General features: G+C 31.5%; 1 protein-coding gene across 2 annotated transcripts; it reads left to right on the top strand.

The window, feature by feature from the left end:
- The first annotated feature begins 3,468 nt into the window (after positions 1–3,468).
- LOC143063705 (uncharacterized) lies at positions 3,469–17,684 on the top strand. Of its 2 annotated transcripts, none has more exons than XM_076236023.1 (12): positions 3,469–3,553; positions 5,637–6,534; positions 7,540–7,604; positions 9,228–9,318; positions 11,718–11,779; positions 12,109–12,184; positions 13,055–13,135; positions 13,245–13,486; positions 14,490–14,610; positions 15,204–15,383; positions 16,609–16,743; positions 17,224–17,684. In XM_076236023.1, the coding sequence occupies exons 2-12, from the start codon at positions 5,649–5,651 to the stop codon at positions 17,400–17,402; spliced, it is 2,118 nt and encodes a 705-aa protein (XP_076092138.1). In that variant the 5' UTR covers positions 3,469–3,553; positions 5,637–5,648; the 3' UTR covers positions 17,403–17,684. The 2 variants fall into 2 exon arrangements, with proteins under 2 accessions (XP_076092138.1, XP_076092137.1); XM_076236022.1 differs by lacking the exon at positions 3,469–3,553 and adding an exon at positions 4,913–5,115.

Genomic DNA, 17,684 nt, shown 5'->3' with positions numbered 1-17,684 from the left:
TCTGGAAAAGCTCCTCTTATGCAAGTTAATACTAAAAAAAAATGACAAATGTTGACTATCTCCTAAAAGAGCAAATATTAATAAATATCTAAACCCCGACCACAGTCATCCACACCTTCAATATATGTACAAAAAGACTGAAGGAGGAGTTATGCGGAATAACTATATTCCCATAATGGGACGGACGGACGGATAGGGGTAAAACAATATGCCCCCCCCCCCAACTTTCCGTTGCATTGGCATACAAAATGTACTTTGTAGGTATTACGCCAAGTCAATGCGATAAACATGTATTGACATATACAGCGGTTGTGTGGCAGTAAATAAGTGAAAGATTTTTAACAATTTAAAGGGACACTAGCTACGAGATATATAAAAAACTAAAGTAAGATTGTTTTTGTTCAATGAATAATGAAAGTGAAATAGTGAAATAATAATTCGCTTTTAGCAGCCAAAATGGTTCAATTTTGTCAAATTAAGCGAAGAAACATTGATAATTACTCATTCACTTGCAAGTGAATAAGTCGACCTCATTAAATCCGTATTCATGTGAACTCCAATTTAACCCCTTGCTAGAGATTGACAACGCATGCATTGTACGTGTACTGGTTAGTTATTATAAAGAAAAAGAATGTCAACATTGAAAGTGAAACTGCAGTTAATCATTTGATTACTGATTTGATCCATATAAAATCATTCTTATGCTGTTAAAAACAATGAGAAACATATATTTTTAATCTATAAAAGAAAATCAAACAGACATAAAAAAAAAAAATCCAATTGCACGTGTTGGTTTAATCTATTCATATCTTTATTCATGTTTACATCGCTTATATGGTCATCTGAGGTCAAATTGATAGTTAATTAGATGGCGTCTGGACTAAAATACACACGAAACGAATCTACACATTATCTACCACATGCTCTGTAAACTGTTTATTTTAGACTTTTGGTAGTTTGAATAAATGTTTTACATTATTTTAAATCAAATATGAGAATTTGAGTCAAATCGGTGACCACGAATTTGACAGCTAGTGCCCCTTTAAGGAAATATATTGATTTTGGAAGTGTCAAAGACTAAGCTTCATGACCCATTACTTTACCCTATTTGATACTATACTCTTAACGATGTCTTCTTTTCGTTTAAATATTGTTGAGGTCCTGTCATAATTATTTATTGTGCATGCATAGGCCAAATGTGTATCCCTCTGTAATCTGCGATAATCTCTCCGAATAAAAGTAGATATTTTAATATGGTCGAAAAGCAAATCCCCGTTACGGAGCAACTATTTAACTTCAAGGGTGGTATGTTTTTTTTTGTTTTTTGTCTGATTTAGACTTTGTTTTAATCGCACACAGCACGAACCTTTTTTTTTTAAATTTTAGACGCGATGAATCATTTTTTTCTTCTTCAAAATTTAACACTATTATAGGTATGTCTTCTGCTTGGCCACAATATTTTTCATCAAATTGGGGACCAGAATATTTTCTTTTATGAAAAATGGTCGTTCCCTTACGATTACAATGTTCAGTGATACGAATCATCAGATAACGACGCCATCATGTAAAAGCTAACACAGCTGACTGTGACTTTTTCACAGTAATGTTAGTATATAGGCATTTGTTTTTTTTAGTGATACGAAAAACAAAAAACTGACAGTCTAGTGTAAAGCCATTTTTCAGATTTAAAGGTAATGAATTCTAATAGAAAAAGGTGCTACTTTACGGGTCTCGCACACTACAACATAAAAAGGAATTGAGTTATGCTACTTTGAACAATAATTTTGTATAACCAATGTTTTGTGATCATGTCTCAAATATTCTCCTACAGGTTTCAGCTTATACAAAATGTACTGCCAATATTTACATAACTCAAAGATTTTCTTTAGAATTTCATATGTGTAAATCGATCGAACGAGAGGATGTTTAAAAAGATACAAATTGCATTATGAAACTATAAATTATTAAATTCTGACATATATAAAATTATCGATTTCGATTTCGTATTTATCAAATTCAATTGAGACACTTTCAGTTTAAATTGCAAAAGTGCTGAAAATAATTAAAATCCTTAACAGTTACAATGTATGTTGCATAGAAATAAACAGAATAAATTCGAATAAAAATGACAAGTTTGAATTGGAAAGAAGAATTTTCATATTTTCATACTCTCGGTCTTTTTTTCTTTCTTTACAATATTCATTATAATTTCCGAGAGACTAACGATAAACGCAACGTACAAAGTACAAATTAATCTTTTTCGTTGTGAATCGTTCTAACTGAGTTTCATGCTTCAGGATTGTTAACTTTATTTATATAAAAACAATGATTTGTGGTAATTATGATTGCCAATGACACAACAATCCACCAAGTTAGAAACTCATACTTTGCACACACGTCTCGGTTATTGTATAGAAAGGTATATACTATAAAAATTCGTAAGGGTTCCACGGAACCCAGTGTCTCGCCTACTTTTGCTGTTAATTGCAGATTCAACAAAAATGAGGAAAAACATCAATAAAAATTTCCCTCTCAATACTGTCTTTTGATTGAAAGAAGCTTCCAAGTTTGGTAAAAAAAATCCAGGATAGTTTATGAATCTAATAAATGTTTTATAAACTTTAACTGCAGACTGTATGTAATGTTAACTGGAAGAAAAACTAAGTCCATTTATAAGTAAAATACGGAAAAAGTGATTTTTTTTTTACAAAATTTTCTTCTTGATACTATCTTATGATCATAAACAAGCTTCTGTCCAAGTTTGGTACAAATCAAGGATAGTTTATGAAAGTTATTAAAATTTTAAAACTTTAACCACAGAGTGAATGTAATGTTTCCTCGCAGAAAAACTAAGTCCATTTATAAGTAAAATACGGAAAAGTGGAAATTTATTTTTACAAAATTTTCTTCTTGATACTATCTTATGATCATAAACAAGCTTCTGTCCAAGTTTGGTACAAATCAAGGATAGTTTATGAAAGTAATTAAAATTTTAAAAACTTTAACCACAGAGTGAATGTAATGTTTCCTCGCAGAAAAAACTAAGTCCATTTATAAGTAAAATACGGAAAAAATGGAATTTTATTTTTACAAAATTTACTTCTGGATACTTTCTTATGATCATAAACAAGCTTCTGTCCAAGTTTGGTAGAAATTCAGTATAGTTTAAGAAAGTTATTAAAATTTCAAAAACTTTAACCACAGAGTGAATAATTGTGGACGCCGCCGACGACGACGACGACGCCGACGACGACGGAATGAAGGATCGCTTAGTCTCGCTTTTTCGACTAAAGTCGAAGGCTCGACAAAAATTAGAGCAAGGGGCTTTGCCCCAAGCTCTTATTTTCATAGTATATACCTTTCTATACAATATCCAATTTAGCACATATTTACAACTTGAGTAATCCTGTAATTAGTCTATTGATATGTTTTGGCTGACTGGATGTAGCTCATTTACGTAGTTTTGTAAATCTACTCACTATAATATCATCATTGTAAAAATGGGATTTCAAAAGGCCCTTGACTTTAGAATGTAAAGAAGGTAGCTGCTGGTGTAAGTATGTTTATTGATATAAAGCGTTGTTAGATTACTATACATGTACTTATTTACATGGTAAGATGACGAAATGAATTGACCAAGAGCAGACAATTCTTAAATTGCAGTGAAAGCTTTACATTCTTGAAAACATTTTGTAATATCACATAAAACCTAAAATTATCTTGAACATGCTTTTTAATGAGTACAAACAGTTGGACCCCCCCTCCACATCTTTGGTTGAAACACCTTCTAAAAATGGCTGGATCTGCCCCTGGTATGTACCCATAGGTAGTCTAGTGGATAGTTGATAAGTTGATATGCATGAAATATTTGTCACTGGACATTAGGCAACCAATTATCGACCAATTTATGACTAAATATCAAATTGCTTTATTAATAATTTCCCTTCAAATGATTCATGGTTGACTCTATTTGTGTACAAAGTAACTGCATGGAAGATAAAGGATTACAAATTTTAGATTGAGTTGTACTTTAATCAAGATATAAAGCACCATAATTGTTACTCTTTATTTTAATGAAAGAAACTTTTTTAATTGTCAAAACAAAATTTAGATCAAAAGATTGATTAGTAGGATGTTAAAAATCTGTTAAAAATCTGTTTGAAAACTAATTACAAACTATTTAGTTAAATTTGGAACACAGAATTTGTTTCAAAATAGCCAGTAGCAATTTTTGTTCTAATATCTTGATTACAATACAATGAAATCTTACCCTTGTGGTCATTCATGCGTAGTTACTTAGTACACGGAAAAAGTCTGTACTATGAAAATTAGAAGGTAAATTCAACCAATTTGATTGGACGAGAAGTTGTAAGTATGTGCTAAACGTGTATGCAGAAAAAAATAAAATCTCAAAAAAAACTGAACTCCGAGGAAAATTCAAAACTGAAAGTCCCTAATAAAATGACAAGACCAAAAGATAAAACACATGAAACGACTGGACAACCACTGTCATATTCCTGACTTGGTACAGGCATTTTCTTATGTAGAAAATGGTGATGGATTGAACCTGGTTTTAAAGAGCTTAACCTCTCACTTGTATGACAGTCGCATCACATTCCATTATATTGATAATGATGCGCGAACAAAAAAGAAATGCTAGGTAAAATTGTCAAAAAAGGGGAACAGCAGTCATCACCGTGCCACAATCTCAATCAGAACAAAAAACAAACACATATTTAACAAAGAAGCACAAAAATGATTCAGTACTGTTCTGAGTCTTGACTTTTTTTTTCAAATCATACGTACACCGTAATTACATTTCATTTAAATGACTGGATACGTTTTTCGTGATATCTCACAATGTACTTGTAAACGTCCGCATCTTTATCTTTGCAAATCACATACTATTATATTGAGGACATGTGATAATACATATCTTTATTTAAAAATCTCGTTCATTTTGGCCTCGCCAATGTACATATTTAAAAATACAAAGTTTAAAAACAACCAAACAAGATAACTTAATTTATGAACAAGTGTTATCTGAAAATATACTTAAATCTGTTTATATGGAGTGTTTAACATCAGAAACTTGAAGACAAACTTTATTTCATCGTAAGTATTTGGTTCTTTCATTTACTATTCATTTGTATATGAAAATCGGTTGATCTTTTCGTTTATCATATAGAGAGAAGATACTTTTCAGCTAAATACTTTTAAATAATTTTTTACAGAAAAAGTTTTAACAATTTTAAATATATTTACACAGTGTTTTACTTATATTTTTAATTCATATTTTGATGTATTACTCAGTGGTCAGTATTAAAGATTTAAAATAATTATGTAGTTTCCAAAATATTTATGATTGAAATTCACCAAATGAATTTCTTACAAATGCGGATAACATGGTTCTCCATAAAATCTGATATTAATATAAAGTTAATCATTCGGTTGTTCAGGTTAATATGTTACTTTTCTAATACTTTTCTTTTCAGATTTGTTTCCTTTTCTGTTTTACTGTTGTGTAGTATATCCTTTGAATGTATAGTGTATTCAATTGCCTTTGTAATTTCTTTACATCTTATTAGTGGTGTTTAAAGAAAAGAATATAAGACCCAATGTTATCCTCTTTGTAGTCAATCACAAAAATGGCAGATAACGAGTTTTGCAAACCCTGTTCACGTGAAAATGGGACAAATACCGCTTGTATGTTCTGCGTAGATTGCGAGGAAGCTATTTGTTCAGACTGTAACATCGCTCATAGGAAAAATAAACTAACACTAAAACATTCTATTATTGATATTCAAAATGTTTCATCTTTACCCGTGGCTTTGGTTCAGTCAAGCCCTGTTTGCCCTAAACACCGTCTATTCGTACAGGATTTAGTGTGTTGCATCCATGATGAAATATGTTGCCGACCATGTATGCTTGAGATTCACAAGCATTGTGATAATGTTCTACCAGTTGAAAGTGCCTCATTGAAAATAAAGCAGACAGGTTTAATAGACGACCTTGTCAAAGAGAGTAAGCAGATATTTTCGACCAGCAACAAAATTGTAAATGTAGGGAATGAAAATATAAAGGAAATTTCTCATCAAGAGGAAATTATATCTGCTGATATTGGATCCGTAAAATCATCATTCATTGCTACAGTCAAAAATGTAGAACAAAAATTGACAAAGGACCTGACACAAACTGTAAAAAGCAATGTTAACGAAATTGAGAAATACGAACAAGAACTTCAGGAGTTAAAAAACCGTGCTGTTGTTTATCAACAAGAAATGGATTTTATCCGAAAACATGCATCAGAAAACAAAGCACTTCTCCTAATTGAAAGATTGAAGCTAGATTTACATCGAGATCAAATGAAAATGAAAAGCGTTACGTCCAATGTTCGGAATGTAAAGTTGATGTATAAAGACACAGTTAACTATTCTGTAAAGTCGTTAGGTAACATTGTGGTACAGAATGCACCTTGCCCAGTGAAGTACGTACCTGGTACCGATATATTGCGCAGAAAAATTAATTATAGAGGTAATCAATTATCAATTCATAATTTCAGAAAATAAAAGTGAAGGACTTTAGTCTTTTTACAAGGAAGTTACGTAGATAAATATATAAACCCCATTGGATGACATAGTTAAGATATTAATTTTGTTTACATTTTGATAATGATAAAAATATAATATTATCTATATTAGCCCATAATAAATTGATAACTTTATTCTGTGTTAAATGAAAGTTTCTCACGATTCTTAACTAAACCTTTAGATGTTTAAAAATTAAAAAGAATAAATTTGTTTTCCGTTTACGTCATTTCTGAAGATTTTCCATTGTCCCGTTTTTATGAGAAATTGTCCACAAATCTTAAGATATCGTAAAAAAAAAAAAAAGAAAAAAAAGATATCATATTTACTTGCAATGTACTTACAAGCTGAAAAGGAAATATGATAATAACCTTATTATTAAAAAAACTAAATTAAAAACGAAAAACCAACATTAAAGAAACAACATATATAGACAGCCTTGCGGTTTCAACAATATAAAGTGAAGATATCACTTAGTGCGTCCTCATTGTTGTTTTTCAAGAAAGTTATAGAAACAAGGGATACCTGAATAATAAGGTCAAGGCAGACTATGACTGCTAACATGTCTTAATTATGTTATCGGGTTGCTGTCTCATTGTTGTTTTCTTAAATGTCCCCGCTGCATTTTTGCGCCTGTCCCAAGTCAGGAGCCTCTGGCCTTTGTTAGTCTTGTATCATTTTAACTTTTAGTTTCTTGTGTACAATTTGGAGTTTAGCATGGTGTTCATTATCACTGAACCAGTATATATTTGTTTAGGGGCCAGCTGAAGGACGCCTCCGGGTGCGAGAATTTCTCGTTGCATTGAAGACCTGTTGGTGACCTTCTGCTGTTGTCTGCTCTATGGTCGGGTTGTTGTCTCTTTGGCACATTCCCCATTTCCATTCTCAATTTTATTTTTGTTCACTTATGATAACAGTTATGATGACAATATATTATCACTTTCTTATTCAGAAGACTCAGAAGACCACATTTTGGACAGGGAAAGATTAAGTCAAACTGAGAAAAGCAAGCAACAGGTATAACATCAACAATGTTTTCTTAATAAAATTATACACCAAACCATTCTTTTTTTAATTATACGTTAAGTCACTTAATAGTAGTTGAAACAATCAGCACACCTTTTTTTCTATCAATATCCACTTTTCGGCATTAATAATCTTTTAAAACACAGTTGCAATTTGCGCTAAAATACCAGGGCCGTAACTAGGGTTCGAATTCAGGGGAGGCAGGGGTTTGGGGGCCGCCGATTGAGCCCCCTTTGATAGGGTGTAGGGGGCGCAGCCCCCCGCCGATTTTTTTTTTCTCTAGAAGTCATTGGCTAAAAATTACCTGCTTCCCTTCGATTTCCTTACTTTAAGAAACATCAATATTGCTTGAACCTGGAAGCAACTTTTATGCAAAAACAAGCTGAGATTACTGTTCGGGTGAGCCAAGGCTAGCTCCGTCTTGAAGGCTGTACTTTTACCTATAATTGTTAACATTAAATATATTGTGACCGTGGATTTTTTCTCAAATGATATGGCTAAATTACCCGTTTTCCTTCGATTTCCTTACTTTAAGAAAGATCAGTTTTGCTGGATCCTTGGAGCAATTTTCATGCAAACAATTATTATCTGTATTTTCTGTATTTAAAGATATTTTTTTTAGAAACTGGTAAGTTCAAAAAACATATAAAGCAAGATTATAAACGCAAGATATTTTTTTTTATCGAGGATCTTGAATTTCAATATTGTTGAAAGCTGAACAGACATGTATATAACTACAACCAGGGACTTTCTATACTAGACTGAAAATAAAACAAATACTGAAACGGTTTACTTTCGATCAAAAATCCGAAAAATGACAGATATTACGTATCATGATAACACTGTTAAAACTGTTAACTTGTGTTGTTTATAATATAAATTCAAGTTCTTCGTGTACATATTGTCAATATTTTATTTTTTTACTTCAAAAAAAAAATTTTGGTGTAGAAAATTCAGGGGAGGCAGTTGCCTCCCCTGAACTGCCTCCCCTGCCTCATAGGTAGTTACGGCCCTGAATACACATAAATCCCAAAATGAAAACAACTTGACGGTACCGAAATGTTATTTTTTCATGGCTATAATTTTTTATTTAATATTTTATTTACTCATTTTGTCAAAATCATTTATCCTGCATGAATTCACCCTGTCGTATAAACTTTGCAGTTTGTGGCCAACATGTATTACCAAAATAGACATATCAAACATACACAATAACAACAGCATCAAAATTTAATCTCCTGTCCTCAGTTCTAATGACTTTTTCAAGAAGGATCCTTACTTATTTGTTTATAAAGGGCGTTGATGGATTTAGTAAATAATGATTTTTTTCTTCTTCATTTAAATTATTAAAGTTATTATTTTTAGTACACATGTGTTCAAAAAAGGCATTTCTTAGTGTTTTATAATAATCACAATAGAGTAAAAAATCTTTCTCATCCTCTAGTAGTTTACATTTATGACAAAGTCGTTCCTCTCTTGGGATTTTAAAACATCTCCCCTTTTCAATTAAGAAGGAGTAATCATTTAACGACCTTGCTTGGCTAAACAGCCTTTGCACGGTCGGTAAAGATTTAATTTTCAATATATAATCCATGTAAATTATGATTTTTGTAGGAGGAAGATATAGACAACAGTTCAGTGTATGATGACATACACGAAGTGACCAAACAAATAAAAAAAGGAAGTACATATGTTAAATCGGCAGGTAATAAATATAAATCAGAATAGTTACATGTTTTTGAGATATGAATTATTTGAAGAAGAGAAGAAAATCAAGTGTCCATACAGTATGTCTAGTTCTTAATATTTCTAGAATAGTTACGAATAAGAAGAAGGTATGATAAGACAATAATTTGTTTAAGCCCTTGAATAAAAAAAATAATCATAAGGATAAAAAATCGACTTAAAAACATCCGTCAGATTAAGACAAGAATGTCAATATTTATGTTTTTGAATTTTGAATTTTGTCTTGTATTTGCATTAGGACTTCTTGTATTTAATAACACTGCATATATTACTGTTTGTAATAGACAATAACTGTTTAGTGTCTTTAAATATCAGCTGTATTTGTACGACGCTAGGAAACAAGGTGTATGCGAGCTTTTGGCGAGCTACTACACCTGTTTCGAGCCGAGTACAAATACAGCTGATATTTAAAGACACTAAACAGTTATTGTCTTTATCCTGCAATTAATTCTGTACATTGTTTGTGTTTTGAAAGACACAAAAACTAACATATTTAGCATTTATTTTCGGTTTGTAATCCCTTGAGGCCCGCGTAGTAATATCAAAATCACACATTACGCTGAAGACGGGTTCGCAAAAAAGAATCTCGAATGGTCAACAATAATACATCGCTCAAGGTGAATAATTATCTATTTTAACATAACATCTAATTTCAACAGTAAAAACAAATAACAAAACATTATCAAATTTGAAACAGAAGTTTACGAGTTGTCCTACGCTTCAGACTTGACATTCACTAAACATGCATGCTGAAATTGACATGGTGGATTTTGTAACACAATCATACACATTCAAGTTTTGAAATCGACAATTGTCATCGTCACTGGAATGCAACTGGAATACACATTCTGAGGTCACACAGGTTCAGACAATACTCAGTCCGGCAGTGGGCGGAGCTTTAAAGCGATATCTGTATAGTATACAGATACAGTATAGCGATATCTGTAGGGCTGTATCTGTATAGTAGAACACCCAATTGCATGATAAAAATAAATATTTGGTTGAGACTGTTGCTCATTTCTATTTTATCCAAAAAGTCATTTCAACATGTTAATATTTCTCACTAAATACATGTAGTTAAAAAAAATTGTGACTTTGTTGAAGGCAGGAAATTAAAAGTTTTCTTTTGATAAAAACACCAAACGAAACATGTCTTCGTACCAAAACGTTAAAAGGATTGAAACTATTTGTAGATATAGATTATTTGTTACAGATATCTAACATATAAAAAAGAAGATGTGGTATGATTGCCAATGAGACAACTATCCACAAAAGACCAAAATAACACAGACACTAACAACTATAGGTCACCGTACGGCCTTCAACAATGAGCAAAGCTCATACCGCATAGTGAGCTATAAAAGGCCCCGATAAGACAATGTAAAACAATTCATACAAGAAAACTAACGGCCTTATTTATGTAAAAAAATGAACGAAAAACAAATATGTAACACATAAACAAACGACGACCACTGAATTACAGGCTCCTGGCTTGGGACAGGCACATACATAAATAATGTTGCGGGGTTAAACATGTTAGCGGGATTCCAACCCTCCCCCTAACCTGGGACAGTGGTATAACAGTACAACATAAGAACGAACTATAAAAATCAGTTGAAAAAGGCTTAACTCATCAGATGGACAAAAATACAGTGGTACATGTACAATGCATCTGTAAAACGGGTAGAGTTAAGTTATTTCCTGATTATTATAATAAATATCAACGAAAAAAAGGTTATCAATGAAATGGAATATATACATACATATTGCAAAACATTAGATAATTGAAATAAGAATAACCATTGCGATATATTATCAATATTAATTCCATGGAATAACGTATGTCGTTTGTAACTCACTTGACTCAAAGGGCTAATTGTCCTTTAATCGTCACTTGACATCCGTTGTCCATTGTCGTCGACCGTTAACTAGAAACTACTGTCTCAAATTAAACTAAGTTTGGCCACAATAATGATTTTGGTATTTAGTTCGAAAAATGTGTCCGATAAAATGAAAGTTTTATCTATTACCTTGAAAATCGAAAGAGAAAGAAAATCTGATAGTAGAAAAATGTCAAAAATGTTGAGATCTATATCAAGATGAGCGCTTCTGTTTTGTTATCTGTATTTTGCATTTGTTGCCAAACACCTTGAAAACTTTAAAACATACATGAAAATTCATCAGCAGGATAATTTCTATAAATATGTGTACATGATTAAATTTTCAGGGAACTCTTGATAGTGTGTTCCCCCTTTATTAGTAATTTGTTCCCATAAGGGGCCACTATGAAAGAAACAGATAAGCGACACAGGCATTTTAGAAACTTCAGTTTTCTTCTATACAATGTTTATCTTACAGATTTAGCACGCATCAGTATGGAAGAGGATCACCACAAAACTGAAAAGCTATCCGAGAAACTGGTATGAATTTATGAATTATTGTTAATAATATTATTTAAATCTAGCTCATTCATGTACTCATTTCGCTATTTTAAAAATATTTCTCATGGAAAACTGATTAACTAATAAAAAAATCCTTTTAATTAATTTTCCATTCAACAAAAAATAGTTTTGTTGGCACAAATCTGGGGAAAAAACACTTACCTACTACACACTTAACAATAAGAAATAAAAAAAAAGTATAATTTTTATCACAAGACTGGATGATATTCAAAAAGAAATTGTACAAACAAATCATTCAACTTCATATGATTGCTAAACACTATATATATATTTTTTAAATTTTGTAGACGGATGAAGTTTATGAGGATATATCAGAGGTCACAAATGAAATTTCCAAAGAACCTTCATATGTAAAATCTGCAGGTATACAATATAAGTTGGGCGGCTAGAAAAGAGAACATTTTTTATTATGCCGAAATAATTGGGGTTTTATGAAGGAACCTAGTATCAATAAATATTGAAGCCTTCCTTCAATAACGTAATGATCTTCAGAACCTGAGTTTATCATGACGGGTAATTTGGAAAAAAAAACTGTTTGAAATGCACGAATTACACGATAAACATCTTTTATCATTATTTTGAAGTCATGTCTAGTAGTGAGTGCCACAAACGGAATAGTGACAAATGTATCATGGAATAAAGGAATAACATTTTTATTTAAGAATTGAATGCTTCTTTTTGTAAATTTATTGGGGTGTAAAAGCGTTGACCGAAGTACATTTTGTTTCCGCGCTTCATTCTAAAAATGTGCACACGGTCAACGCTTTTACAACCCTATAAAGTTACAAAAAAGGCATTCAATACTTATAATTACATTTTTTAACTATGATCATGAAAACACGAATTTTATATATTTTTTTATTTAATTCACCTGTGCACTTTATTGTTGGACCACGTGTTATCATGAATGAAAAGTTGTATTGAGCAATGCAACTGCTTACGGAATAACACGTGATGTGCAGTTAGCCAATCATAATAAAGTATTATAATGAAACATACATCTAATGTAATTATTTGAAAATATACCTACGTTGATATGGGATTTGACAGTCGCATATATATTTGTGAAAATCAAGTTCTTATTAGATATTCGGAAACAGACAACTCTTTTTGTTCTAAGACTTAGTATACACAGTATTCGTAAAAGGATTTAAGATATCCCGGAAACGTTTGTAAATTACTCGTTACCCAGGTACTACTGAATTTACAATGTCACATATCATTTCATTTCAGGTCGGCATAATAATTTATCACCAAACGAAGTTATGTTAGAACACAAACTGAGCACTGGATATTTTACAGAGACATGGAAAGGTAACGAATATGTTCTTTACTAAATCATATTTTTATAAACGTACAAATGAATTAATGATGTAATATATTTCAAGATATGTTTACAAATACGAAACTATACATTGAATAGGTAAATTGAGACAGAACATTCCAGTGGTAGTCAAGATATTCAAGGTGGGGGCCAAAAACATTTCAGTAGAACAAATTACAGAAACAACACACGAAAACATCGTCAAGTTTTATGGAGCATTTGAAGAGAAAGCATCCAACAACATTGTTTTCCAGTACATGGCGCAAAATCTCGTACAATATTTACATTCGAAGCAGGGACAATCACTTCATCAAACAGAGTTGCTTGCTGTTGCAGCCCAGGTAAGACAATGATTTCAAAAAGGGTATACCAACATAAACTCGTTTTTATATAATACATGTATTTATGTAAAAAGTAAAATAAAAACAATACCGAACTCCAAGCAAAATTCAAAATGAAAAGTTCTTTAAAGAAATAACCAAATCAAAAGATCAAACATATCTAACGAATAGAAAACAACTGTCATATTCCTGAACTGGTAGAAGCATTTCATTATGTAGAAAATGGTGGATATATTGTTTTAAATCTAGACAAACCTCTCCCTATACTCATACGTCAATACAACAGCTAGCTTAACCTCTCAAAAACTTGAACCTCAGTGAAAAAGAATTTGCGGTAGTGATTTAGGGAATCTGAAATTACACTGCAGAAAAGATCTTATAATTATCTTTAAAAAATACTCTCATCATATTTGTTAAATTTATCTCATACTCCAATTTTTTTTTGTGCTATCATTTTTAGGTCTTAGATTGAAAGGGTATACTAACTAGCTTAAAGAGTTTTATACAGTCAGCAGGAACTATGTTACTGTACTTCATGTTTTGAGTCCAAGTCATTCAGTCGTGTCAATAATTCTTAATAAACACTTATGTTGGCAAATAAGTGGCAAGTACTTATGCTGAATAACATGTGATCCTTTATGATTTACTTAATTTACATGTGAAAAAACATACTGAAATGAGAATAAAGGTTATGTATAAATGTTCCAGGACTGATCTACTCACTACCCATCAAAATAGTTATTCACCAATGATAGGAACAAACCAAGGTGAAAATCAAACATCTCAACTGGAAGTAAAACATAACATGATATCAAATATCATTCAAACAGCGCAAAGAAGATAAAGTTTTAAGCGATGAGAACCTATTTTTAACCCGAAATTATTATTGTGCCCCAGGTATATTAGCATTTGATACCACTTATGCCATCCAAATTTGTGCTATGAGTAAGCGGATCATTATACAATTATATCTCTGTTAACATGCTTGCTATATTTGTAAAAGGTTGCACGAGGAATGTCCTGGTTGGAGACCAAAAAAATTGTACATTGTGGTTTACAAGCAAGTAAAATTCGAATTGGAGACAATGAGGAGGCTAAAATTTCTGGATTGGAATATGTGACTAGTATGTGCAATAACCTTTCTCACTAAATTTTATTTACCATTTATTCACAACAATGGACGAGTTTACGTTTACAACGTCATCACTTTCACACCGTCATTTTGTAGAACTAATTTCAACTCATATCTGACGGAATCTTCATTATGTATCTGGTGAAGGTTTTGTAATCTGTACATTTACTAACATAATAATAAACATATCGATATCGCTAATACATGATATAGACTTACAATGAGGAGTGTGCTTACGCAACTTTGAAATGGAGTTTGAATTTCCCTCTAGTATCTTTCACCTCTATTTTTTTGGCATCAATTATCAAATTATTACAAAAGGACATTCAAACTCATAAGTCGAAATTAACTGAACTCGTCGACTAAAAAATAAAAAAAAAAAAATAGACGAACAGCAGTATACAAAACACATCATGCAACACTAAAGACTGAGCAACACGAACCCCATCAAAACGGGGGTGCTTTCAGGTGCTCCTGGACGGTAAGCAGGTCCTTATCCACATTTTTCAATTCTCATTCTTCTCTAAGAAAAATGAAGTATTTTACCATGTCTTTTAATATTCAATCCAAACTAAAATATTTCAGCTGAAAAAGTCATTGCACTTTATCCATACGCTGCTGCTAGCAGTGACGAATTGTCATTTCAAAAGAATGACGTTATCACAGTTATTGGTACCGAGGATGAAAATTGGTGGGAAGGTGAAATGAAAGAACAAAGAGGTTTTTTTCCAGAAAATTATGTTGGAGCACCTCAAAAATATATCGGTAAGTTTAATATATGGATTTGATACAGTTAATTATGTTATCCATCTGAGGCTCTCCCCTTCCTCTTGGAAAATAAACATAATGAATCTTACAAGATAATTTTCATTCTAAATGAAAAAAAATGTTTCAAACGTGGTTTAAACTTGAATCTGTAGCAAACCAAAATTACTCTCAATGCAATAAAAAGGTAGTGAGAGGGCGGATTTCACATTTATTCCTAGTTTACTGCTGATCAAAGGGATAACTAACTATCTACTCGTGTAAATCATTGTGTTTTCGGTTTCTCTTCGACACTTATGGATAACGACTCTCTGTTTGGGTTTGGATATTCAACGAAATTTCCTAACATACAATATAACCTAGAAGTCGTAGTGAAATTGACATTTTGAAAGTAATACCGGTTAACAAAGATTTCCTTTACTTCAAATTGATCGTTTTACATATTGTTATCACCACTTTGATCAATCCTCATATTGTTCTAAGATTTTTGGGACGCGGCGTTCAAGATCTGAAAACATAAATTTGAATACACACAGCTTCAATCACAATCTCGCCTTTCAAACTTTTAGATTTTTTTGTCCTATTGACTCCCAAAAACATTTTCGGATGTACTGCGAAATATTGCCGAACTACGAAGACTCAATGGTTTATGCATTTTATTTGAAGACGAATTTTGGCATAACAGTTCTATTGTTTCAGTCAATTTTTATATCATAAATCGTAAATTTATATGACAAAATCATAAATATAAAAGTATCCATTCTGATAATTTATGTTTTCGTGCAAAATTTGTAATCGAAATGTCGCCCTGTCACCCGAAATAATCGGTTAATTAAAGATTTGTATTAAAAGTTATGTAACATGACCCTTTTATTAGATTTTATCAGATATTACACATCGCGACAACAAACTACGGAAAAAGAAAGATCTGATCTGAAATCGGAGTATTCAATCACTACTTTGTAACTACTAGTACGCTTTTGTAACTTTCATATAACTTTACGACGCATTGTTATGATAAGTTTCAATAATTCATAATACCAAATCAACATTAAATTTTATAATTGACACATCAACATATCCGTTGAATAAAAATTATATATTACTCTTTGGATGAAAGGTAAATGAAAAAATAGCTTTAAATTTAGGTCGACCCTGTATATTAGCTTTTGTCTAAGCTACATGTATAAACTGTATGAACTTTCTACCCTATAATTTATTGTAGACATTGATTCGTCTCTGTTCAAATGGTATGCATTGGAAACTCTTCAAAGCGGACAATGTTGTGTAAAATCAAATGTTTGGTCATATGGAATTTTGCTTGTGGAACTCCTGACACATGGGCAAGTCCCATATCAAGGTATTTAATTCATTTTCTTTGAATACAAATCTATTGTTTCTTCTGTTATTCCATTAACATAATGTATTCATAGTGACTTCATCTTAACGAAGTTCTTTACGATAGCTTATCGTATAAACTTAATTCATCATCGATACTAGTGTGAACATTTTACCACCAGACGCGCGTTTCGTCAACCAGTGAGGCTCGAATAAAAAAATAGTAAGACCAAATAAAGTACGAAGTTAAAGAGCAACGAGGATCAAAATTGAAAAGTTTTGACAAATTTGGAGTAGATAAAGAGTAGATGAGGACTTTCGCGACTAAATGTCTTCAAAATTCAAATTTTGCGACACACCAACAGATCCGTAGAATAAACATAAGATATTACTCTTAGTATAACAGATAGTAAAAACCTTGCAATTTTTAAACAATGTTGAATTCATTTATTATTTATTCAGCGATTCGAATTACAATAGCATCACTGTTCTTTTTTTAAAGGTGTAAAAGACACTGAAGTATTATCTAAATTAAAGCAAGGTTATCGACATCCAGAGCCAACAAACTGTCCTGATGATTTGTATGATATGATGCTGAAATGCTGGAACGAAAATCAAGAGAAGAGACCAAAATTTGAAAAGCTATATAACTTTCTTGAAGACATGATATTTGGATTTTAAAACTCTGATTTTTTTTTCATTTGAATACATATGTAGTAACTTTATAAAATCATGTTAAGACATTGTCTTTTCAAATATAACGTCAGAAAACACTAAAGGATTAATCAAAGGTAGCTGTGAGAAATATATAAATTATTTAATCATGAACTCATAAAAGAGAGAGGAGATTACCAGTAGAAAATCAGTTCAAATCAAAATATGATTAACGATAATGAAACAATTGAAGCAAACCTTTTATCAAGTATATTGATTTACGTGAAATAAAGACATTTAACATCAAAA

The sequence above is a fragment of the Mytilus galloprovincialis genome, chromosome 2, assembly GCF_965363235.1.
Source record: "Mytilus galloprovincialis chromosome 2, xbMytGall1.hap1.1, whole genome shotgun sequence".
NCBI lineage: Eukaryota > Metazoa > Mollusca > Bivalvia > Mytilida > Mytilidae > Mytilus > Mytilus galloprovincialis.
Note: the sequence above shows the minus strand (reverse complement) of the source record. Positions and strands in the feature narration are given on the sequence as shown.